The 26,560-nt window shown below is 48.3% G+C and overlaps 1 protein-coding gene across 11 annotated transcripts in view; it reads left to right on the top strand.

Moving 5' to 3' along the window:
- REPS1 (RALBP1 associated Eps domain containing 1) overlaps positions 1 to 26,560 on the top strand; it is a 1,025,500-nt gene that overhangs the window by 724,172 nt on the left and 274,768 nt on the right. For all 11 annotated transcript variants that reach the window (XM_078649357.1, XM_078649363.1, XM_078649362.1 and 8 more), the window contains one exon: positions 12,551 to 12,652. In XM_078649357.1, the coding sequence (XP_078505483.1) occupies positions 12,551 to 12,652 (102 nt within the window). The remainder of the gene's footprint in view (positions 1 to 12,550; positions 12,653 to 26,560) is intronic.

Below are 26,560 nucleotides of genomic sequence, written 5' to 3'. Positions count from 1 at the left end.
GCGGGAGCATTCCCGAAGGTTGCTGGAAGTCCGGCAGTCGGCTCCGTGCCGCGCCTCTCAAGGGCCCGGTCCGGTGGGAGGTCGAGGGACCGGTTGCGAAGCCGCCACCATCTTTCGTCGGGATCAAAGTCTTCGCACTCGGGGTCAGGTAAGACGAAGCATTCCAAGAAGTCGAAGAAGCGCCATCGCTCTCCGACTTCCCCTCACCGGTCACGCAACACAGTTGCCACTGGCCTACCTGCCCTTCCCGGGTCCGTCGGCTGCAGGAATTTCTTTTAGCCATGGCTCGCCTCTTTGGCCCGTCTGGCCTTCCCGGTGTGCCTTCCGGCCCCACGGACCAGACTGGGGGTACTAGCTCTTTACTGCCGGCAGCTCCGGCATCGCTGTTGGCTCCGGCCTCGGCACCGCAGGACCCCCATGGATCCGGGCTTAGATCCTAGTCGACGCCGGTTGACCTTGTGACACCTCCACTGACATCGACCCCACTGGCACCAACCCCACTGGCACCACCTCCGACGTCGCCCGGCCCACCGGATGACGTCGCCCCCGGTTTCAGCCCGATGTGGACACGGCGCCGGAATGGCGTCGCCCGATTCCGACGACAATAGGGGATTTCTATCCCTCTGTCCATCATCCCTATTTTCTGCCTGTTTGTCAGCCTTTGGAGGAAGGGGAGGACTGGGAGGGGTCTGAGGACCCTCTTACAGCACAGTGTGAGCTTGACCCGGACTGGGCAGTGGAGCTGGGGGATGCCAGTGTTCTTGATACCTCTTCTGACCTTGGCATGCCAATTCCTCCTACCGTGGCTACGGAGGAGGGTGCAAGTTATGCAGTGGTGTTGCTTAGGGCGGCGGAGGCCCTCCGCCTCGAGCTCCAAACAGTGGCCGTCAGGACCAACCTCCTGACAGAAGTGCATCAGCCGGCAGCTACCTCTGCGGAGCCCATGCCACCTTTTAACGACGCACTTTCGGACGTTCTTTTGGGCACCTGGTCCAGGCCCAACACAGTGGCTCCTTTGGATAGGAACGTGGCCCAACGCCATCACCCAGCCCCGGGCTTCCCCCTTTTCCTTTCCCAACACCCCACTCCTGAGAGCTTTGTTGTCCAAGCCTCTACGTCCCAGAGCTCATTCCCTACCGCATCTCTAGACAGGGAAACTGGAGCAGTTGGGTAAGAAGATTTTTTTCTTCTGCCAGTTCAGGGCTGCAGTCGGTGAACACTGCATGTCTCTTGGGCCGTTATTCCCACTCTCTGTGGGATACGGTGGTGCTCGTGCTGCCTCAATGTCCGGAGGAGGTCCGGACAGTGCTCTCTCAAGCTATTGCTGAAGGGAGGGATGCAGCCAAGTTCACTATCCATTGTGGCCGCTGACTAGCTGGGCAGAGCAATTTTTACGACCGTGTCGCTCTGTCGCCACGCCTGGCTGAGGACAACTGGTTTTTCTGGGGATGTCCAGAACACTCTGATGGACATGCCCTTTGATGGCATTTGCCTTTTTGGCAACAAAGCAGATAGTGCTGTGGAGCGCTTTACTCGCGGGCTACGGCCAAGTCCCTTGGGTCTTTCTGCCACACGCCCTCCTCCGCCTTATGCTTTTCGCTCCTTTCGTGCCCACGGAAGGGGCGCCCCGACATGTTCGCTTCAGAGCCACAGGCCTGCGCAGCAACAGTCTCAGCGAGGACGTGGGACCCGCCGAGCCAGGTCAGGGGTCAAGCGGGCCAGCGGGCAGGTCAGTCCACACCACCCCGACCACCACTGCCTCCAAGCCTTCCTAGTCCGGTTTTTCAGGCCCATCAAAAGCCAGTGGGTGGCAGGATTCGCCATCACCTCCCCACTGATGCACCATCACTTCGAACAGGTGGGTTATACAGATAGGCCGAAGGGGCTACTCCCTCCCCTGCGAGACTACCCCTCCAGTCATGCCACCCCACTACTACCATGTTGGGGGATCACTTGGCACTTCTTCAACAGGAAGTCGCGGCCCTCTTGGCCAAGGTGGCCATCCAGTGCGTTCCTGCGCCAGAAGTAGGACGTGGTTGTTAATCCCACTACTTTCTTGTGCCCAAGAAGGACAAGGGCCTGCATCCTATCTTGGACCTCAGGGACAAGCTCAAGATATTAACTCTGACTCAGGTCTTGTCTGCCCTCGACCCTGGAGACTGGATGGTAGCGTTGGACCTGCAGGCGCATATTTTCACATTCCTGTCCTACCGGCCCATCGGCATTACCTGCGGTTTACGGTAGGCCACGAGCACTTTCAGTTTACCGTGCTCCCCTTTGGCCTTTCTAGCGCCCCTCGGGTATTCATGAAAGTGATGGCGGTGGTCGCAGCTTATCTGCGCAGATCAGGGGTTCCAGTCTTCCCATATGTCGAAGACTGGCTGTTGAAGGCGGACTCGCTCCGGACAGTCGTCTCCCACCTCTACGGCCGACCTCCTGCATTTGTTGGAGTTCCCATCAATGTACCGAAGTCACATCCGATTCCCTCTCAGAAGCTCCTCTTCATCATTGGAGCGGTTCTGGACACGGCGCAGTTTTGGGTCTATCCTCCTGAACAGCAAGTCCAGGACATTCAGGCTTTGATTCCGATCTTTCAGCCCTTGTCCCGGATTCGGTCAGAATGACCCTGAGTCTGCTGGGCCTCATGGCCTCCTGCATCCTGCTGATCAGTCATGCCAGGTGGCATGTGGGACCTGAAGTTCCAGTGGACGCAACATCAGGGGAACCTGTCCGACTATGTCCAGATCTCGGAGGGCACTGCACAACAATTGCAGTGGTCGCTCATTAACCGGCATTGGGTCAATGGCAGATCCCTCTCTCTTCCCCAACCGAAGCACACAGTGGTGACGGATGCGTCCCTCCTGGGAAGGGGCGGCCACATGGGAGAGGCGGAGATCAGAGGCCTCTGGTCTCTGGCGGAGTCCTGGCTCCATATCAAACTTCTGGTGCTCCGGGCGATCTGACTTGCACTAAAGGCATTCCTTCCCTCTGTCAAGGGGAGAGTAGTGCAGGTGTTCACAGACAACACCACTGCCATGTGGTACTGCAACAAACAGGGCGGGGTGGGGTCGTGGACTCTGTCGGGAGGCTCTGTGCCTCCGGACATGGCTGGAACATCAGGGCATTTTCCTGGTGGTCCAACACCTGGCAAGTTCACTGAATGCCAGGGTGGACGAACTCAGCCGCCGGTGCATGATGGATCACGAATAATGGCGTCTGAACACGGAGGTGGCCTAAGGTCTTTTTCAACAGTTGGGAGAGCCTTGGTTAGATCTATGCGCCACGGAAGAGAACGCGCAATGTCAGCATTTCTGGAATTTCCAAGGCGGCACTCGCTAGGCAACCCTTTTTGTTGCAAGTGGAGTTGCGGTCTGTTGTATGCCTATCCGCCTACACAACCTCTGCCAAGAGTGCTGACGAAGATCAGGCGCGACCGGGCCCAAGTTATTCTGTGGCTCCGGACTGGGCTCGAAGAGTTTGGTATCCCGAGCTACTCAGTATGACCATCGATCCCCTGATCCGTCTGCCTCTTCGGGAGGATCTTCTGTCGCAGCAGCAGGGGACGTCCTCCACCCGAACCTGTCCAGGCTCCACCTCTTTGCGTGTTGATGTGCTCTCCCTTTGAGCCTCTTCACAACTGTCCTCTTCGTCTGTTAACTTTGAAGACTGCTTTCCTGGTTGCCATCACCTCTGCCAGGAGAGTGAGTGAGCTCCAGACTCTTTCTTGTAAACCTCTTTTTTTGTCTGTCCATCCGGACAACGTTGTGCTCAGAACATGTCCATCCTTTCTGCCAAAGGTTGTCACTGCCTTTCACATCGGGCAGATCATCTTTTTGCCCACCTCCGCACCCTTCCAGAGAGGAAGAGAGGCTCCACCGTCTGGACCCAAAATGTGCGCTCTCATTTTATCTGAATCGCAATCAACAGTTCTGGGTGGATGACCAGCTCTTTGTCGGCTACGTCGGCGCCAAGAAAGGTCAGGCTCTACACAAGCTGACTATATCCCGATGGGTCGTCTTGTGTATTAAAGCCTGTTATTCTCTGGCGAAGAAGGAGCCTCCGGTGGGGCTGCTCGCCCATTCCACCAGGGCGACGGCTGCCACTATGGCATTGGGACGTGGTGTCCCCTTACAAGACATCTGTCAGGCAGCTACGTGGGACTCGTTGCACATTTTTACGAAGCAGTATTGCCTGGACAGCCAAGTACGGAGAGGCTGCTTCTTTGGCCGTTCTGTTCTCCGGGACTTCCTGGTGTGATCTTGGTTCGCAGATCCACCACCGGGGTTGGTATTGCTGGTGTATCTATTCTAAGGTAAGGAATCTATCACTACATGTTTCTTTCAGATGAATACGTTTCTTACCTTAGGTAACGAAATATCTGTAAGAAATATTAGTTAGTGATAGATTCCTTACCGCCCCACCCATCCTCCCCGTTCTGCAAACTTATTACTAGGGTTAAGGTCATCCCTTTCAGGGCCCTAGTTTCAATGCATCAGTGGTCAGTATCTTGCATGGCTCTGTGTTCCTGGCGTGGAAAGTAGTGTACAGAACTGACGTCCGCACACGAGGGCAGCATCTAAGTAGCTGCCGCAACATCATCTCGGTGACCACGACACCAACGACGAATGCGGAGCCGCACGACGCCACCTTCCGACGCGCAGGGGTACCAGGGGTAGTCTGACGCCTGGAGGTAGTTCTAAGGGGGATGGGGGGGTGGGATATTCTAAGTTAAGGAATCTGCCACTAGACTGTGTCTCTACCAGATACATTGTTGCCGAAGGTAAGTAACTCGTTCATTAGACCTCTACAGGAGCAACTACATGCCCAGTGGATTTAGATTCATAGCTGGTTCAAAGAGCTAATCGACATCACCCTACAGTGAAGAAAGCTTTGTCATGGTGTGGGAAAAGATGGCAATATATCTCCAGGTCTCTTTCAGGGCGGCACTGCCAAGTTTCATAATGACAACGGATGCTTTCTTGGATGGTTGGGAAGTGCATCTCCAGGAGCTCGAAATCCATGGAATATGGTCTGCCCAAGAAGCACAGATGCACATCAACCTTCTAGAACTGAAGGCAGTTTTCCTAGGGCTACAGTCATTTCTATCAAGAATGCACCAATCCTCTCACCTGGTGAGACCGAATGACACCACCGCTATGTTTTATCTTGCCAAGCAAGGGGGAACGAGATCAAAGAACGTATTGTCTCAACCCCAGAAAATTTGGAAGTGGTTACAAAAAAACATCTCATTGCAAGTCGAACATGTCCCAGGCATAGACAATATATCGGTGGATTTTTTCAGCACGGCAACCAGCCAATGCCATGAATGGGAAATGGATCAGAAACAACTGTCTTGTGTTCAAAAAATGGAGTACCTCAAAACTCGACCTCTTTGCAACTCTACATAACAAGAAATGTGAAAGGGCCTTTCCACTAATAAACCTCCTGCTAGATCCTGGCAGTTGAATACGGTTCTTTCCCAGCTCATGATGCCAACTTTCAACCCTATCCATAAGGCAGACATGAAGTATGTCTCATGGAAGATGGCACTCTTTTTGACCTTTGCATGACCAGGAGAGTTAGCAAGATTCAGTCCTTTAAATCACTGAGCCTTTTCTACAATTCAAGGAGGATAAAGTAGTGTTAGTAACAAACCAAAAATGAATTTCTAAGGTCCCTACCTCTGTCCACTTGAACAAACGTATAATTTTGACATCATACTTTAAGAATCCTTCCTCTGCTACGGAGAAGGCTGTCCGTTCTCTAGATGTCAAACGCTGCTTGAAATTCTATATTCACAGGACAAAACCTTTCAGAAAATCTGATCAGATTCTCATCTCTTTCCGATCTGCCAGAAAGAGCTATGCCCTCTCCAGAAGCAGCATAGCACGTTGGGTATCGACAGCTATTGCTTTTTGCCACGAAAAAGCAGAAAGACCAATGTCCAACAAAATGGCTGCACACTTGAGCAGAAAGATGGTTACATCCACGTCCTTGTTTGCTGGAGGATCGCTTCCAGACATCTGCAGGGCAGCAACGTGGTCGAATACCCATACTTTCACCAAACATTACTGTTTGGATTCGGCATGAAAGGCGGATGCTGCTATCAAGCAGGCAGTCTTATGTCACCTTATTCATTAAGGTACAGATTTTCTTTTGCGTTGTTTCAATGTTAATATGTTTTACAAATGTATTATTTTGATTGATTGCTTGTATTCCAGCTGGTGTTTTAGCTGATGGTTCTAAGTCACAATGCTTCACATCTATCTGATTTCAGTTATACCTCTTTAAGAATGGTTCTGCCCAACATGCTCTATGTTTACTTACTGCTAGCTACTCTGATTCAAGCATGTGAATCTATGAAAGATTCAGCACTGGAGAAAAAGCAAGTTACTTACCTGTACACTTTGGTTCTCCAGTATTGATATCTTTCATAGATTCACATGCGACCCACCCAACTCCCTGTTTAGGCTGACCACTCTTCTACCTCATGGAAACATACATATATACACACTTGTTCTCAAACTCTGAGGTATGGTGGCTCTCCAGGGGAGAAGTGGTCCAGGGTCTTGCCTTGGATTGGCTGAAGTTTGGTATAATAAACCAATGTGGATTGATTAACAGTATCACTTGCTTTCTCTGTTTTTTTTAAATGTACTTTAATAGTACTGCTCATTTTAACTAATGTGGGTATCCCACTATGATGACGGGGAAGTTACAAGCGTATGAATCTATGAAAGACATCAATGCTTGAGAGCCACAGTATTCACTGTAAGTAACTTTTTTTCCGGTCATGGTAGTGACAGATGCCTTCACCTTCACATGGAAGAACTGGAGATCACAGGCCTCTGGTCTCTAGAAAAGCAGAATTTCCACTTCAATTTGCTTTAACTGAGGGTGATTCACCTAGCCCACAAGCAGGGATGTGAATTATTTCAAAAATCTAGTTGTCCAAGGGACAACAAGCTACAGAAATCTACTAGTCCTGCAAGAAAAGCAACTTGCCCGACCTACTGCATAAATTAATTAGATGGGCTTCTAAGCAAATTTACCCTTTATCTGTAATGCGAACGATGGCACTATTGACTTTACAGTGTGAAGCTTTCGCTTGAGGGAAAAAGGGTTTTATAAAATTACATGGCGTCCATTGTACTGGAAAATCAGTATTATATATTTAGATAGTATGTATTTTGCATAAGGTATTGCAAAGAAGTAAAATACAGTAATAAGCATTTCAAAACCAAGCTGGTATTTACAAAATAATCTGTGAGCCAGCCCTATGTCAGAAATGGACACAAAAGTTGATTGTATGTCAAGTAGAGCTCTGTTTTCTCTCGCAATATTAATAATGGCTTTTTTAAATCCTCATGGAAGAGCAGGAGTGTGAGAACTCCTTTCTTAGGAGACAGTTCTGCAGATTTTATTTCAACTTGCAACAAAGCATCATCTCACAAGGTGTGCAAGATTCTCATTTGAATGACCTAATAAAAAAAAAACACGCACACACACATTTGCAGAGTTAAAATATGGGCTTCGAAACTTTACAAAGGAGAGTGCTCACTGAGAGTCTGGGAGGGCTTGAGTAGATTCCAAAGCCATTTTCCTTGCCTGTGCTAGCTAGGCAAAACTGACACAAGAACAGGTTGTGTAGTAGTGCTCACATCTGAAATGGCTAAACTCATGTGACTAGCTGGTATTGGGGCCAGGAAAGTGAAACTCCCCTTAGGTATCTTGTCATTTCCCAGCAGGACTTTGATGTCCCTTGGTATAAACTGTAAGGAATTTGGTCTTTGAAAATTGTGTTTATATGCTTATGATGCACTGCTGAATAAATCTTGCGTTCTCAGTACTAACATGAAATCTGAAAATAAGTCAGTGCCTTCAAATCGGTTGTGGTTGGAGGCGTGAGGTTTCACTGCTAATATTTGCAACAGTGCTGTGACAGATTTTACTACGGTAGCAAATTTAACATAGTGATTCAATCTGGAGTGGCCAGCATTTGCTACAATAGTCATCCTTCAGTGAGAGCTATCTGCTTTGTAAGAAAATACAGATCACTGCACAGAGTGTGTCCTGAACCTTCCATGTCAGACAGAAACCAAAGATGCCTCTCCATCCAAACAGATTTTTATCTATTATGGTCTAGAGTATGATTTAGCCCAAATACTGCATGCTTACCAGTAAGTTGTTAAGAAATGGATCATCAAGACTGGCATTTCTTAAATCACGTGCACAGTGGTTTAGCCAGGAGCCCAATAATGCATGCAGAAGGCAACCAAAAATAAAAGCACAAATAGTCTGATGAGACAAGCCATGATCGTGCTCTTCAATATTCTCTAAAAAATCCTCGGCTGAAGAACTATTTACTGGCTGCTGGGGCATGTTACTGGCCTAAGTACAAGGCAGGCAGAGGAGAAACCAACCATGCACAGGGGTTTGTGTATCAGTTTTACATTGAGCTGTGCAAACATGTTTTAGCCTTTTGTCCCAGAAGGTCATCTCATGATACAGGGGATGGGGTTACTTGGCGTAAGTGTGGCACTTTATGCTATAGGGTAAGACACCATGGGCACTATAAGAAAGAGTAGCAGGTTGCGTCCTAGCGAGATATTGGGAGAGGTGGAGATAGGTAAGAGTGGGAATGTTAGGGCACATACATAAAGAGAATTACACGGGAAAGTAGCTTGGTGAGAAGTGAAAGTATTCTCCACACACCTTTGCCCACCATTTAGCATGTGGTGGCATCAGTTTCCAACATCTGAAAAACTGAAAGCATCCTTCGTCTTGGTCAAGTGCTTTCAAATTGCAATGGGGTCTGCTGTGGACACCAGCTAAAGAATAAGTTGAACAAGACATTTCAATACATGATCCCACCATGCCCTGTCACACACACATGGCACTCTTTTGTAATCAAATGTATGACAGAGCCAACACTACTTGTCCAGCGCGCCTCCTTCCAAGTGGTCAAGAAACAACCTCAAATACTCCCTCCTGTTCCCAGCTCGCCTCGAAATCATGCATGAGCGCACAAGTCACTTCTTTGGGAACCCCCGGAGGGGCGTGGTCCTGGATTGAGGACAATTTCCTAGAAGACACAATCCTGGAAGAGCACAGTCACCCGCCCGCACACAATCCATGGCACAAACGAGCTAAGCAGTGGCACTCGAAGTGACAATGACCAGATGGCGAGCCAATGTCATTGCTCACCCAGGAACAGATGCTGGAGGGTAGACTTGCAGCGCTTCAGATTGCAGCCACACTATGGGACACGAGGTCACCACACGAAAATGAGACATCGTCGGACGGCACAGTTCACACGGACTCTGACAGCAGCCTAGGGCTCTTTCCATCGATAACACCACAGACAGTGAACGAAATATTAGGATTATAAAGGTACTTGACTACTGACTGGATACTGTACAGTAAGCGTGCTCGAACTAAGCTTGCTTCCTCTCTATACACAAGTATATCTGTGACATACTGGATGTGGCTGCTGTACTTAGTGGCTATTCACATGCTTAAGGGGCCGTGCACAGCATTGAAATCTAAATCTGTGACCTGTGAATCACTATGACGTGAGGGGCAGATTCCACTTTCTATGCTACTTAGATTCTAGGGTAGGGCTTGGTGTTCAGGTCGCAGACGCGGAGGCCCATCGGCATAGGATACGTCCTAAGGCCACACTAAAAGATATAGATGTTCTCCGTATCTAAGCCGACCCAATGGGCTAAAGCATGTAGGTCATCAGAGTTGTTGCCTTATAAGGTTCTTTTTTGGTTGCGCCCAGTTATTACATTGTGTATTTGGGATTTTGATGTTTACTGTGTTGGGCAATACAATGGGTGCGCCTCCCATGCCTGCCTCGACAACAATTTTCTGGTTGTTGCTACAAACTCGCATGGCTATGTCACACCCCTACAGTTTCGCAAACTGGAATGTGAGGGGGATGGGATCGGTCCATAAATACCATGTAATCTATTCCCAGCTTTGCTGGTGCAAATTGCAGATAGTGTTTCAACAAGAAAGACACCTGACATCCTCAGAGACCCACAAGCTCCTCAAGAAATGGAGGGGCAGTTATTCCACAGGACTTACTCTGCATTTGAGGGTGGCGGCGGTGTGGATCAAAGCGGGAGTTCTCTTTGAGGCACTAGACACACGTATTCATACAAATGGTAGCTACACTTTAATCCGGGGCAAGCTGGACGACACACAGGTAGAATTGGACAGCCTTTATTCCCCGAACACTGAGCAAGATGCCTTTTTGACTTGGGTCAGTGCAGCGCTGGCAGACTGGACTACGTATCCATCATGGATACTAGGTGGAGACTAGAACGCAGAATTAAACATACACCTGCACCAATTACATCCCCACTGCCAGGCGCTGCGACAGTCCGACAAGCCACAGACCTATCGGCATGGGTGCAGGGTTGGTCACTAGCTGAAGCATGGTGCAGTAGGGACGCAGGAATGCCAGAATCCTCCTTTTATTTGTCGACACACACATTATATACACGCATAGACCACATATTATGTTCTCCTGCATTGTTGGCACAAATTACTCAGGCTACATATTTGAGGAAAGCAGTGTCTGACCATAACTCTTGGTACTCATTATTTCGAGGGGTCGCATACCTAAACCTGTTCCAACATTGAAACTTAATACCCTGTTAATGGAAGATAGTGCTTTCCGGGCCCACATGGCCACCACTATAGAGACTTATTTGTTGATTAACACTAAGACAGCCTCCACACTGCAAATACAGTGGGAAACATTTAACGTGGTAACGAGGGGGGCAACAATTAGCTCTGTGGTTTGGGCACGACAAACTCTCCTTCATGAATTACAGAGGGTAGAAGCGAGCCTGGGCACTCTAGAGAGGGACGAAGTGGCAACCTCGCCACAGTGAGATTTGAACCTGATTCTACACTTCTTGATAGGAGCTCTGTTAGACCCGATTCACAATGGTTTCTTAAGGCTTTTAACACTAACAAAAAAAAATTCTAGTTACCATTACTGCGGCCAGGCGTGTCAGGCAGGATCAGAAGAAAGCCTTAGATTTATAGCGACCACACAAAGGACTTCAATGCAGATAAACAGCTCTTCATACGCTATGTAGGCATCAGAAAAGGAAAACCAGTGCAGAAAGAATCTTATCTCAGTGTTTTTCCCTTTTTTTTCTTGCATTAAAATCTGCTGTGTCATGGCCAAAAACGAACCACCGGAGGGCATCATGGCAAACTCCACAGGTGCCAAATTCTCAGCATCTTCCTTGGCTAAGGGAGTTCCTTTTGAAGAAATCTGCAGAGTGGCCACTTGGTCATCTCTCCAAACCATTGCGTGGATTCTGAGGTGGGGAGAGATGGTAATTTTGCCCAATCTGTGCTACATGTCTTTCTGGTATATCCACACATCAAGGTCCTCCATCCCGTAGTTCGGCATTGCTTGGGAATTATTCAAGTGGTGTGGAATATGCAGCAGATGGAAGTATCCATCAGATGGAGAACTTACTCACCTTTGGTAGCAATCTATTTAGTGGATACTGTAACGGCAAATTTCTCATTAATCCTTCTTGCCTCTCCTTTTGATGGATGGCTATGGACCAATGTAATAAGGTTCCAATACTCTTGTTGCACTACATTTCTTGTCTGATTTTATTCTCATCTTGCTGCTTAAGCGGCATAAAACTGGTTTTGTTACAATTGAAGGGGCATTTTATGGTGTCTGCAACAGGTGTCACGGTGTTGAATGGAGCCTGCACCCCCTACTTTTGGGGAAGTGCTATGGAGGAAGGTTTTCCAGACCAGTCTGGCACCTAGAGAAGTATTAAGAAAATTGAGGAATCTGCAGGTAGATATTCCCAGAAATAGCGTTACCACAGGTAAGTAACCTTTTCTTCGCTGACACACAATTTATGGTTTTAGAAAACCCGGCACCACCCTCACGATAGTTTGAGAGACGCTTGGATAGCACTCTTAAGATGTAAGCACTAACTAGAGAATACCTGTAGGAAGGTATCTTTAGTGCCTGTTCGTCAAGACTGCAGCTCCTGGCCTTTACACATTTTCTTAGACTGCAACTCATATTATCCTTCTCTTCTGCAGCAGCTCCAACCGTCCAGTGATGGGATCACCGAAGCCTTCTGCTCTGACTAGCATTAATAGATTTTGTACAACAGCACTCACACAGGGACATGTTATACGGGTGAGAAAATCTGGCGAAATGTGCACCCAGTCAGTAAATAAGACAATGTTGCTTTGAATGCTGTTCATAACTGAAACACCTTGCAGTGCACCACCTGTTACACGTACATTCCAAAACTAGTGCTTGAATTATCAATAGCATAATCCCAACTTATTTAGTAGTACGATACATTTGGTGAATTAAAAAAATAACATTTCTTGTGCTCCATTGTGTAATGTTGTTATAAAATGTAGCTGCCTGGCTCCTATGCAGATTTATTTTATACCCTTTCATTGAAAGTGTAGCTTCTGCCAAGTAATTAAACTCTTTTCATAGATTTGTATATTTGCTTGCTCTTTTCTTCAGATCCTTCTAATCCTACAAGCCCTTTGCTTGCAAAGCCACCAGAACTTTCGGAAGATAGTAATATGAGTTCATCTGTAAAGTTTGTTGCTGGAAACACAGTCGGTAAGTTTAACAAATCATAGCGAATATTTGAACTCTGTTACCCATGAAATGTTAATTTTGGAACTTTTTATGATGCTATTGTGATTGTATGGATTCCTTTCTGATACTGTTGCCTCTGAGCAGTGAAGTCAACATTTTATTGCATTTTCCCAGGCAATCCATTTTAAATGGAATGTCTGGGGAAGGGGTTGGAGATTGCGGGTTCCAAGGACGGACAATATTGTCCTTGACTGCCACTGACTGTTCTATATACTTATTCATTCTGATGTCCAAGACGGAAGATGATCCTGGGTTGTTATGAAGATGGTGAGGAGAGGGCGGGTTGCCATCTGGCCACAGTAGATCTTAAGCTCCCCGACCCAAACATCTGTGCCTCCATAATTCCACCTATGTGGGAGCAGAGGTCTTGCACATATCACTCAACAACCCCACTCTACTATTCACTGTCCCTGATGCCCCGATCCATCCCTGTTCCATGGGATCAGCTGAGGGAAATAGTTGCCTGGTGTCCCATGTTAGAAACTGGTATCACAGGCATGATTACTAATGCTGGGGTCATGGAGCGAGGGTAGATTACCTTTTTAAAAAAAATAGTTTCAGGAGTTTTGCACTGAAAAGTACATAATGACCGACTAATTATTTGCAGTTTTTGCATGGATTTATATGAATTAAATGATAATTTTTAGGAAGTGAAATATGCATACATCTTATTTGCTTGTTCTGTGGTTAAATAGATCTGATGGAATACTGAACTGGTGACAATGGGAAATTATGTGGAATATTTATTTCCTGCTTTGCCTTTATAGTTGATATTTTCCCATTTTATTTGTTTTGGAATATTGGCCTGCGACTCTGTTGGTGGTAAACTATTGTGTGGTATTACAGGAACGCTGTGCACTAGAGTACATGACAAATCCTGCTTAACTTCCTGTCGTCTGCAAAAGAGCACTGTCATTGCTGTTCATTACCATGCTACAAGACACAGTGCTGAAAATGTGGCATGGTGAACACATTTAATGAAAATCTGTACATAGCCATATGGGATTGGAAGTCACTTGTGTAAAAAGACAAAACAAGAATGGACCTGTACTGTGCTTTTAATGAGGTCCATCCAATGATAAACTCCTATTGTTATACTGCAGTGCTCCGAAATCCCAATATGTGAGCCTCATGACATTGACATTCTTTTGCAGATATAACTCCGAATGGAATAACATTAACCATATGCACTACTTGCACATGGAACTAGGAAACTTGAGAGCTCTACCTGCAGTAATCTAATTGGCATGTTGCAAACATTAAATATGCCCATTTCCATGGGGGGGCGTGGCCGGACGAGCAGCGAGACAGCCGCCTAACAGGCGAGCTCCGGTGGCTGCAACTGAAATCCTGTAATAATCCTTGCAAATCCCGAACGGACACCGTCGCAACCAGTTCATGGTGGCAGAGGACATCTTGGGGCACGATCGTCTGAAACCCTGGCGCTCGTGAACGCTTAGAACATCCTAACACCGGGCCCGACAGGATGACCGGCAGCCGCCTGTGATGAGCCCCGGAAGCGCTGGTGGGCTGAGCGGGTGACGTGCGCTACGTGAGAGCACGGCTCCAAGGGCCCGACCACGTGTTACCGGCACACAGCGGAACACTCCTGAGCGCCCGCATCTGAAGGTGGGGTAAGACGACGCTGCGTTGTGCACCGCCTCAGAGATTATATGGGGCATATGTCTGCTGACGGACCCACTGGGCGACCATAAACTGTTGGCTGGTAGATAAGCGGCGGGCGCGGCCGCCATTTTGGATTGGGCTTGCTTTGCGCTGCTTTATGAACACGCTACTAAACATCTCGCGGCCCTGCCGATCTGAGCCCGGGACCTGATACACTTGTCGACCGTTGCTGCGTGGGGGTACCGCGGGCCTGGCGCCCTGACCCTGCATGTTGTTTGGCCCTAGCTCTGTGGACTGCGCACGGGCCTGCTGAGCGCACTGACGGTGTGGGGGCGCTGATCGGCTGTGGGGCCCGGTGGGGCTGCCGAATTGGTGAATTCTCTGAGCCCACTGTCGGTTGCTGGTAGCCGGTTGACCCCGCTGGGTGTGCTGCGCCCCGATACTTGTGAGGCCTGATTACTGATCTCGGCGCGCTATTCTGTGGGCGCTGGGCCGCGGGGATATAGTTCCTGCCCCGCGACTGTGTGGACGGGACCCTCAGACCACACATCCTTAAGACCCTGGTGCTCGCCATTGGAAGCGAGGCCGCGACATCTAGTGTGCTCCCTGGCACACGTCCTGTGGGTGCTTCCACGGGAGAGCGGCTTGCTTCCGGCGGGACAGACTGCGCCTTGGTCAACCCGGGAGAATGAGGCGACAGACGACTAGTCATGGAGAAAGGTGACCCCCGCCAACCGAGGCTCACGTTTGAGCAAAAGAAATCGTCCAAACAGGCTGAACAGGACTCCGAGGCGACTGGAGGCGCACCGCAGACACCACCACCAGACATTGATGTGACTACACTGATACTTGAGGTGCGCTCGAGCCTGAAAAGCATAGATGCAAAGCTTGATGGCATGTCGGCCCAACTGGAGGGGGTGAGATTGCAGGTGGCCACTCACGAAACCCGCCTGGATAGTCTTGAAAACAGACACACGGAATGCTGCGAGTTTCAGCAAAGCACGAAGGCCCACATCTCCAATTTGGAAAAGACTATCGAGACGCTTTGTGCCAAAGCAGATGACCTTGAAGCGCGCTCTCGCAGATGTAATGTCCGCATCACGGGCATTCCAGAAACCACAGCTATGGGGAAAATGGAGGTATTTGTGACTGATCTCCTGCACGAATTATTCGATCCCAACCTCTCCCCGGTCTTTACTGTGGAGCGTGCGCACAGGTCCCTGGGGAAAAAGCCGCCGGTCGGCGCTCCGCCGAGGCCGATCCTTGCCAAACTGCTCAACTACCAAGACAGGGATCTGATTCTTCGTCTGGCAAGGGAGAAAGGAAAGATAACGCACAAAGGGAACAACATATCTTTCTTTCCAGACTTCACACCATTAGTGCAAGCTGCGCGCAAAGAATTCTTGCCTGCCAAAAAGCTGCTACTTCAGGCGCAAATCCCATATTCTCTCATGTACCCAGCTAAACTATGGATCGTGCATGACGGCACGACGCACCACTTTCTAGATGCAGGGTCAGCTTTGAAATTCGCGAAACACATTTGTCATCCTAAAGCCAAGAGACAGACTCAATCTGGTGCAGAAGCAAAGAACCATCTGAACGATGTTGAGTGAGCCCCGGAGGCCCAGGCATCACTAGGAAGTATTGATAACTGATGTTAGATGCTGATGATATCAGCCTGCGATTGTGAAATGCCTCTCTTTTGTTCATTGTCAAAATGTTGCTCATGGTAGAATTTCACAAGTTGACACAATGTCTGGTTGACAAGGTATACTGCGCTATTATCATACTTTGCCCCTTTGTGAAATAACTTCCTATTTGCAGCCACCCTGTGTAAGCAGGGGTGTAAGCTCGAGATGCCACGCCTCCAAGGGGTGACTCCCACAATTACACTGTTCTATTGTTTGTGCGCCCTTGGCGTATTAGGGGGGTACTGACACAACCTGATTGGGGGGTTGGTGTGGGTGGGGGGTGGCGTTGGGTTAAGGGATGTTTGGTATGTCGTCAGTTGTATAACAATCAGCATACTCTTTGTGTATTTCATGTGCTAGACGTGGGTCAGGCAATGTCTGGGCACGAACTGTGTCCATACGATCAATGGGGGTGCCCAAAGTCCTAACGTGAAGTATAAGGGGCCTAAACGATCACAGGAAATCGAGACTTATGCATAGTTACCTACTTAGACACAGCATAGATATTTGTTTCCTGCAAGAAAGGCATATTAACTCCTCATGTTCTCCCAGACTCAAACACTCTAGGTGGGGGTCCGTGTACTCGTCTATTTTTTCCAACTATGCCAGGGGTGTAACTGTCCTCTTGCGCTGAGGTATAGACTGGAGGGAGCGCTCCACACTTATTGATGATGCTGGCAGATATGTCATACTACATGGGGTTTTACTAGGCAAAGAGGTTATACTGGTGGCCTTGTATGCTCCAAACACTGCCGATCCGGAATTCGTCAGAGAGGTATGGGCGAAGATAAACATTTTTGGCTGTTCCACGATTATATGGGGTGGTGACTTTAATGTGGTCTTAGAAGACACCCTTGATAGAAAGGGCGCATCTAGACAATTGCACCCACAAGCGAGCCAAGCTTTGAAAGACATCATTCATGAGGGCTCACTTATAGATATATGGAGGTCCCGCAATGTTGATGCAAAAGTGGGCACATGTATATCCGCACATCATGCTGCCTGGTCTAGACTGGATTACTGGTTGGTGTCGACAGACGTTGCCACTTGGACTGTGAAAGTTGATATACTGGCCCGTTCCTTGTCCGACCATGCTCCCTGCCTATTAGAGCTAGACATCCCTGGAGTCCCTAGTAGAGCTTTTGCATGGCGTCTCCCGCCAGATTCGTTTCAAGACGCTGTTTTCACCGAAGAGATCCGGCAAGATATTGTTGACTATTTCGCCACCAACACAGGCTCGGTCAAAACTGAGGCGGTCCTCTGGGACGCCTTTAAAGTTGTAATACATGGGCAATGTATTGCGCGTAGGGCAGGGGTTTTAAAGTCTATCAGGAACACGTTGGCGGTGGCGGAGAGAGAGCTTAGGGTTCTCGAACAATCATTCTGTGAGGATCCGACGCCTGAGTTGGCAGCCCGTATCAAAGCCAAACTGCTAGATTTTGCTGAGGAGGCACAGCGCGAGCTGAAATTCCTTGGGAAACAGGCTGAGGCACGTAGATATAGTGAAGGTGACAGACCCAGCCGCACAATAGCCAGAATGATCAACTCCACCCCTCCACCCACGCAGGTGCACACTCTACTTAACAACACAGGGGAAATGATAACGGGTCAGCAGGAAATATTACAGTCCTTTACCACTTATTATGCCAAACTGTAGGAGTCCACGCACACTGTATCCAATGATGCCCTAGAGTCCTTCTTGGAGTCTGTAGCACTTGTGTGGTTCAATAATGCACACAGGCGTTATATGGACCGCCCCGTGACGGTGCAGGAGATTGCCACTACCATCAAAGCCCTCCCGCTTAATAAGGCGCCGGGTCCGGATGGGCTTACGGCGGCATTCTACAAACAGTATGCAGAAGAGCTTGCCCCGCGCTTACATGCTGTGTTTGTGGAGGCGCAGGAGGGGGGAGTGCTGCCTGATTCGATGAGAGAGGCCCTTATTATCACGCTGCTGAAGCCTGGCAAAGATGACAAATGTATGGACTCTTGTAGACCCCTATCATTAATTAATGTTGATGTCAAAATATATGCAAAGATAATAGCGGATCGCCTCCAACCTCTGCTCCTGATCGTGGCCCTCCCGGACCAATCGGGATTCATACCAGGTCGTGCCACCTCACACAACCTAAGAACGGTTTTCTCAACACTGCATTACCTACATCCTGACACACAAGCGGCGGTGGTGTTTCTTGATGCCACAAAAGCTTTTGATTCCCTTGAGTGGTCATTCCTGTTTACCATCCTGGAGCGTATGGGGTTCAGCCCATTATTTGTCAATCTGATTCGCCTACTCTATACCGCTCCCCGACCTAGAATAAAATAAACTGCATGGTTTCTGATTAATTTCCAATCTCCAGGGGCACTAGACAGGGGTGTCCGCTGTCCCCACTCTTGTTCGCCATTGCTATGGAACCACTAGCTGCCAGGATTAGGCAACATCATACTGCCAGGGGCATTGCATTAAGCACTCGCAGCCTACTCATCTCCCTATACGCAGACGATGTAACACTATACGTCAATAACCCCAATGAGAACCTTAATCCGCTGTTGCGTGAGTTTGTTAGGTTTGGGGGGCTTTCTGGCGTTTCCATAAACTGGTCTAAGTCTGTCATATTTCCTCTCACTGACAGCACTACAGAGGTACACTCAGATTACCCTCTCAGACGGGAAGCAGATGAGGTCAAGTACCTGGGCATCCTGATTAGCCGTAAGATCCAGGAGATCTGGAACCTCAACTTTGGTAGGGCGGTGTCCTGGCTAGAAGGCAAAGTAGCTATTTGGTCAAAGCTTCCCCTCTCTTTAGCTGGTAGAATTGCATTGATAAAAATGATTGTGTTGCCTAAGTTCCTTTATCTATTCACGAATGTCCCACTTCCGCTGACACAACATTTCTTCACTTGCCTGCGTTCCCACCTATTGGCACTGGTTTGGGCTGGGAGCCAGGCTAGGTTGTCATGGGCACTGCTGACACTTCCACTTAGACAGGGAGGGCTTGGAGCTCCGGACATGCACTTATACGCACTCTGTGCACAGGCCCAATACCTACACTTTCGGGCTTACCCCATGCCTTACCAGCCGCATGTGGCAGTTGAGATTGACATGGTATCTCCGCTCCCGCTAAGTGTGGCTCTGTACCGTGGGGCTCCCAGGCCGTTACAGGACATTAAAACTGCTGATATGCTCCGCTGGACCTGGAGGGAACTGCTAAAACGAGCTTCTATGCCTTCTGTATGGGCCTGCTATACCCCTCCGACACAATCCCATGCTCCCATGCCTGGAGGTCAGCGGCGGCGAGATCACAGTTGCTGGCACCACATTACGCACATTTGCAGACATATACCCTGCAGGTACATTTCTAAATTTGCCTATTGCAACTGCAGAAAACCCAGTGTCCTTTAGTGACAAATTTACACATCATCAGCTCAAATCTTCATGCAAGGCATTGTGGGACCGGTTCCCTGAAGAGCCACCTCATTTGCAAGCGCTGCAAAACATTTTAGCTAGAGCCTCCCGCAAAAAGCTAGTGTCGCGTCTGTATAACTCCATGCAGGAACAATCCCCACTAGTGGTGCCCAAGTCACGACAGATGTGGAGCGCTTAGCTGGAAACGCCCCTGACTGATGAGCAGTGGTCTTTCTGCTGCAGGCAGCTTTTGGTACTCTCCCCTAACTACAAACTCAGACTTGTACATTTCAAGTTCCTCCACAGATTCTAAGGTACCCCATTGTCTCTCCACCGCATGGGCCTCAGGGATGATGACAGGTGTTGGAGATGTGTTGAAGAGGGTGCTTCCTTTTTGCATGTGGCTTGGCATTGTCCGGCGTTGTTTGATTACTGGTCTGCAGTTTTCGATGCTATTAATCAAATCCTAGACAGGGCGGATGCCCCATCTCCGCTCCTAGGCATTTTGGGGTGGGTTGAGAACACTATGCATAAGTGTAGAAAGCTACATGCACTGCTGCTGTTATACGCCAAGAGGCGTGTGGCCATTCATTGGGGGCGGAAAACCAAGCCAAAATTCACTGACTGGCTGACAGATGTTACATATGGCCACGCGCAATTGGGAGCCTAGTGGGATCTGATGCCGACTGCTGCGCGTCCAAGAGACATTTGGGAGCCTTTCCTGCAGTGGGCACGTGACAGAACTACCCCCCCTGTGACTGCGCCTGTGAGCCCAACTGGGCAGCCCTGAACTGTTGTTGGGCACCTGTCCCTCTCCTATGTGTTCAAATGTGCAATGTTACAGCCTGGATTGACGCTGTGTTATGTGGGGCTCCTGGAGGTTTCCCTTACCGCCCCGGCGGTTACTACATCTGTTAATGTGTTGTCCTCCTTTTGTCTGAAGTCATTAAGCTAAACATTTGCCCGGATATTGTTGTTTGACCCTAAAGAGCATATTTATGTTTCTGACTTTTCTTACTTCAATGATGCACTGTTCAATCCGATATACAACTAAGCTGACGCATGCCTATGTTTAGGTTAGTTATGTTAAAACAGAAAATTGCATCCTTTTGTACCATTAAGCAGCGACGCTGTACTGTATTTGTCAAGTGATGTCACTAAGCTATCTCGTGTTGCACTTGTTGCTTCTTACTCTGCAATTCTTAATAAAAACATAATAAAAAAAAAAAGAATATGCCCACTTCCATGCTATTTGTGCACTTTGGCCAACTGCCAAGACCACCTATTGCCTCTGCTCTGCTGTCTTTAACAGGATTCATTTTCTCTAAAATCCTAAACATGGTGTTGTAGTAGAGTTGTTGTAGATACACATGCTTTGTATACTCTTGCCATCTAATGTTTTCGAGTTCGATAGCTCATGACTCTTCCCGTATCCCACAATGCACCAAGAAAAGGACTCCACCTCATTATTTTTAGGTCGATCCTGGGCTGTGCATGCGCTGCTCTGCGAGCCATGCTGTATTGGGTTAGGGATTTGAAGCTCTGCCCACTCTCCGCCCATATTTTTCATTGGCTTGTGTCCTTGTCCTCTGTAAATGCTGGATTCTGATTCCATAATCGCCTTGTTAGTCCCGCATTAGTACTGCCTTGTCTTCATTTGTAACCTCCCATGGCCACTGACCCTTTTACTTCTGTGGGGACACAGTATGTTTTATTTGGTCTGTAAGCACTATTTTGCTGCAGGCACGACGTGCTTTCCTTACATTCAGCTCGCTATGCTTTCCAAGCAGCCGGGACAATTACCCGTTGTTTGCATACGCGATTTCATTGTCTGCGAGCACAGCGGGGTCGTGTGTGATCGCTTTGGGGTCTCGCCACTTAAAGTTGTGCTCAGATGTCTGAGTGCTTGTTGTGTGAGGTGTAGTCAAGTCACGTCAGGAAACAAGCATTTGCAATGCAATATGTCTCGCATTTACGGGAGTTTGAGCTATTGGCATTGTAAATGACAATGCCTTTTATTTATGTTTTGTTTTTTAAAACATAAATAAGAGGCATGGTCATTTACAATGCTAATAGCTTAAACTCTCACAAATGTGAGACCTATTGCATTGCAAATGCTTGTTTTTCCTCCAATGGTTTTGCCCATTCCAGTTCCATCTCTGGGACCTGTGATGTCTTCTGAAGGACTTTAACTGCCAGCTGTTGAGAATTTGGCCCCAGCGATGAAAGAACTTCACACCGGATCAGCGACCGTGGGGAATTCTTCTAGGCAGGGTCAACGCCACTTTATAGAGGAAATTTGGGTCATATTGAATGACTGGGGAGGGTATGGTGGAGAAAATGGCCTACCAATTGTGTCTTAAATGTAACTCGTAATCCTTCGTCCGACCAGCATTGTGTCTGTATCTTCTTCTTCTACCTAGACCAGGAGGAGTTGAGCTGCTTGGTATGTTAAGTTTTCATGTGCAAGAAGACAAGACGCAGACCTGTTCAAACCCCAGGAGATCATGGGTGAGGAAAAAGAAGAGCTTTGGCGATCAAGTATCTGGCTGGTGCAGGGAGGCCAAAGTTAGGAGACATTTTTGGAAGCAGGAGAGTAGGAACTCCCGCTGCATCAGAGTCTAACCAGCCCAGGGCAAAAACGACTCCTAGAGCGTCCATTGCACCACCCTCAACTCGAATATGAACGATTAACCTCAAAACATCCTAATCCTGAGGCAGAGAATCGCTTCTGAGAAAGTTGGGCTTCAAGCCCTGAGGTGAGCCATAAGATGCCCTAAACTTCGGTCTGGCTCCATGCTCTAAGACTTCCTAACCCCAAAAGGCCTTATGGGCTCCATTAAAGCCTAATGACATTGAGTGAGCAAAGCAAATATGCCTGATTCCTCCTAGAAGAGTTTCCTAGTCCCTTATATCCGCCCAATATCCATAAATTCTCCCATTGACCTTCCACTTTCGCTTTTCTATGCTTCTATCATGTAAAAAAAATCTGTCTATTTCACCATCCATTCCTTCACCATTCATCCATCCATTTGCTCCCCTATTAATCTTTCATGTTTCCATCCTTCATCTGCCAATTGTTCAGTATATCATTCATCCAGCGACCATTCTGTCTACACTGTGATCCATCGATCCACCTATCTATCATATCTGATAGAGACATACAGCCGCTGATTACTTACCTTGGAATTATCCCCAGGTGCCAGACTGGATCCTGGAAACTTTTCTACACCAGTACCTTTGCACTTCCTTAGAGGGCCCTGAGCGACTCCTTAATGACGTCGTCCACCGGATGTAATGTCAACAGAGTTCATATAAGCCCTTCCCGATGCGCTGATGTCAGTTTCTTCCTTTTCGCGTTTCCACGCGGATCTGGAGAGTTGTACCTATGGCCATTTTGGCTACCTCGTCCTCTAAGTCTGAGCGAGAGTCTGTCCCACGCCTTCTGGTGTTTCCAAGGGCCGAGATGACTGGCTCAGATGTGGGAACACTATCTCTCCCTCCATGCCACTTTTCCTTCTCAGCCTCCCTCTGATGCACGTCTCAGCCCCAAGGAAGTCGGCGAGGCCTCGACTGACTCCAAACCAGCGGGATCTCCCTCGGTGTCAGTGGGGCCCTCCAAATCTGTAATCAACACATTATCAGCTCTGGTGCACAGCCCTTTGGAGTTCCCACCTGGGATGCCTGTGTTGGATCCTTTGGCATCGACTGCGCTGAATGCCCCTACTTTATCGCTCATCTCCAACTCTGGGATGTCGTCTCGTCAACGCCAGTTGACATCGGGAATGGTGTCGGTGGAACAGTTTGTTGCGGGCTACCTTCCTCTGCTTTCGAGGAGCCCCCTGCTTTATTTCCCTTGGAACACAGGTATTTTGGTGATGTCTGTGGTGCCATAACTGATGCCCGTTCAGCCTCCTCCGGAGTTTCATTGGGTGTCTGACCTTGGGGAAGCTAGTGGCCTTGTTTCTTCCCCATCCTCGTACCGGTTTTCTCCTCCTAGCCTCGCTTCGGAGGCTGGCTCGGCTTTCGCTGTGCTTTTGCGGGAGAGTTGCTGTGGTTCTGGGCATGCAGCTCCCTGCTGTGGAGGTGTCCACTGATCACTGATGAGAACTAAGCCTAGGCTCCCCTTCAGTGAAGGCCTCTTTGATATACTGTTGGTTTCTTGGGCTAAACCCATTTCAAAGGCCTCCGTGGAGCGGTCTATATCGAATAGGCACCATCATGCCTTTCCGGTCAGCCTATCTGCGCAGCTTTCTAGTTCAGGCTGCAAAAGCCTCCCCTACAGCAGCATCATGCCTGACGTCCCCAAGAGCAAGAGTCTAAAAGTCTAGATGCTCTTGGTCGATAACTCCACTTTCCGGTCCCTTAATATAGCTTGTGTTTTTGGGCTGTTTTTCTTATGTGCTGTGTGATTCGGTATTGCGCTTTCTCCCCTCAGTCCCTGATGACTTTCGGAACACTCTTACACAGCTGGTTCAGGATTTCTGTCAAACAGCTATTTTGCGGATTCGTTGTGGCATGGACACCACAGGTTCCGCCGGGCTAGCCATGGCTCTTTCGGTTGCTCTTCGCGAGCGTGCCTGGCTGCGCACCTGTGGCTTTTCTGTTCAGCTGTTCAGTTCGCCTAGGAGGACATGCCTTTCGATGGTCAATGTCTGTTTACTCTCAAGCCGACCCTGCCTTAATCCATTTACAGGATAGTCAGAGTGGAGCAAAATATTAATACCGGATTGCTTTACTGTCCTTTTTTACCTCGTACTTAGTCTGGCAAGGGATGGTCTCCTTCCTTTCTTTCTGTGTGAGTGTTCATAGGGCAGGGGCAGTTGGCTTCTTCTTTTCACTAGTCACCTCCAAGTGACATCCGGTGTGGTGCGCCTGCCCCCCGGCAGGTATCTTCTTTTCTTGTATTCTGCCCTGTTGATGACAGGTGGGTGTAGTGCCTGTTTTTTCGGAACAAGTCTTATTTTCTGGCCCTGTTCGGTTGTATGCCGGTGACTGCATGGTGTGAGTGTTCATAGGGCAGGGGCAGTTGGCTTCTTCTTTTCACTAGTCACCTCCAAGTGACATCCGGTGTGGTGCGCCTGCCCAGGCAGGTATCTTCTTTTCTTGTATTCTGCCCTGTTGATGACAGGTGGGTGTAGTGCCTGTTTTTTCGGAACAAGTCTTATTTTCTTGCCCTGTTCGGTTGTATGCCGGTGACTGCATGGTGTTATCTTGCTTTCTACCCAAATTCTGATTGGGGTGTTTTCATGGTATTTTGCAGATGCACTGTTGCCTTGTTCCCTGTCCTACAGGGTACTTCGTCTGTATGCCTTGCAGATATTCCTCCATATGTTTCTGATACCTTAGTACCCCTTATAGTGGGCTCTACATGCCAGGCTTGGTGCACCGGTGCCTGTCAGAAGGGGGTTCTGCTTGTTCCTGCCCCTCCCCATTTGTTGAGTGTTTCATCACTCAAGCAGGGGATTCTTTCCTTCTACTCTCTCTGGTGACCTTCTTTCCTATGAAACGCGAGGGAAGGGTCATGGTTCTTGGCCTAAGGTGCATTGTCTGGTCCTGACCTATGTTGTGTCCCTTCTTTCTCTCCTTCAGCGTTAGCACTTCTTGAATTGGTGATGTTTCTATGACACCTCTGATACCAACCCTAACATTTCGTTACTGGCCGGACTGTCCTTCAGACATGCCATCTGCCCCTTTTTGGGGATTTGTGACTATTTTTCACCTTCAGTTTCTTCTCGGACATGGGTCCTTGACCACCCTCTCTGGATTGTTTTGTACGAAGATTGGTGTTCCTTTGGGATTCCTTCCTGGGATTTTCCTTCACTTCTTGCGAGTGCAGAGACAGTTTCCCCCTCCTTGGTTGGTTTGTTTCCCTTGTCCTGAAATTACCAAATATGATCTTGGGTGACGCCAGGATCCTCACTCACGATGTTATCTGGTTTGTTGACGGGCATGGATTGTTCCGTTCAAACGAGAACCTCTTTTGCTCTGGCCTCCATGCTTGTTAGGCTGTAGGCACTGCCTCTCCATCTGTATCTTTGGTCCTGTAACCTGGTTCTTCGGTTGGTCCTTAACTTCCGGCGTTTGTCTTCCCATCCTATGTTCTTTGTCTTTCGTCCACTGCTTCAGCCAAATCACTTCTCTGCCTGTTAGTCTTCTTTTAAGATGGGGGCTAGCTGTATGATGAGCCCTCCCCTGGTTGGCCTCGTTCACCTCAACCCTTTTTTCCAGTCTTCCATTGTAGTCCGTATTTCTTTATTCTAGTGGGGTTGTTTCTCCCCTGCTGGTTTCTTTTCAATTGCCTCTCGCCTACCTGATCGTAACCGTTCAGTCGGTAGTATTGTTTTTCTATCTGCTCATCTTATTTTCTGGGGTGAGTCTGCTGCTAGATCTTGTCTCTACCAGGTAAGGTGTTACCAAAGGTAACTTATTCTTTACTCTTCCATCCATTCTTTCACCTTTCTTATCCATTCTTATGCCTGTTAACTCTTAAACCCTTCATCTCAGCTTTCCTTTAAGTAGTTAACATTTTACTGTTCAATCCATCCATCATTTCACTTTTTCATACTCATCCAATCTTGCACCATTGCTTTTGTTCTTTTTACCCTTCATTCCTTTCTTCATTCCTTTCTTCATTCCTTTCTTCATTCCTTTCTTCATTCCTTTCTTCATTCCTTTCACCATTCCTTCCTTTCATCCTACCCTCCTCCTTTCCAGTACCTACATAGCTTGTTGTACCCCCGTTCCCCAATTTTTCTTACATTTCTCTCTCCCATTTAGTCTTTTTTGATGTTCTCTGTTTTTCTATGTTTATCTTTATTTGTCTTGTTCACTGAACTTGATTTACATAGTAGCCCTGGCCCTCCATACCTAGACTCAGTCCTTGTATTTCCTTAGTGTATTAGTTTGAGTTTTCTGAGTGCCAAAAAAAAGGCCAATGTAAACCTTACAGAAGGTTTAGTGGGATCTAGACTATTAGGTGATCAGTTCCAGGGCAACCGCCATTTTAGCTACTAAAGTGGAAGGTGATCACCACTGCGTCTCACATAACTGAGAGAAGGAAACTCACCGTTGAGGAGTAAATAACAGTGGAGCTACAGTCCTGTCTGAATCCTAAAAAGGTTAGGGACAAGGCCACCTGTTCACC

This window comes from Lissotriton helveticus, chromosome 6, assembly GCF_964261635.1.
Source record: "Lissotriton helveticus chromosome 6, aLisHel1.1, whole genome shotgun sequence".
NCBI lineage: Eukaryota > Metazoa > Chordata > Amphibia > Caudata > Salamandridae > Lissotriton > Lissotriton helveticus.
This window is presented reverse-complemented; position numbering and strand designations above follow the sequence as displayed.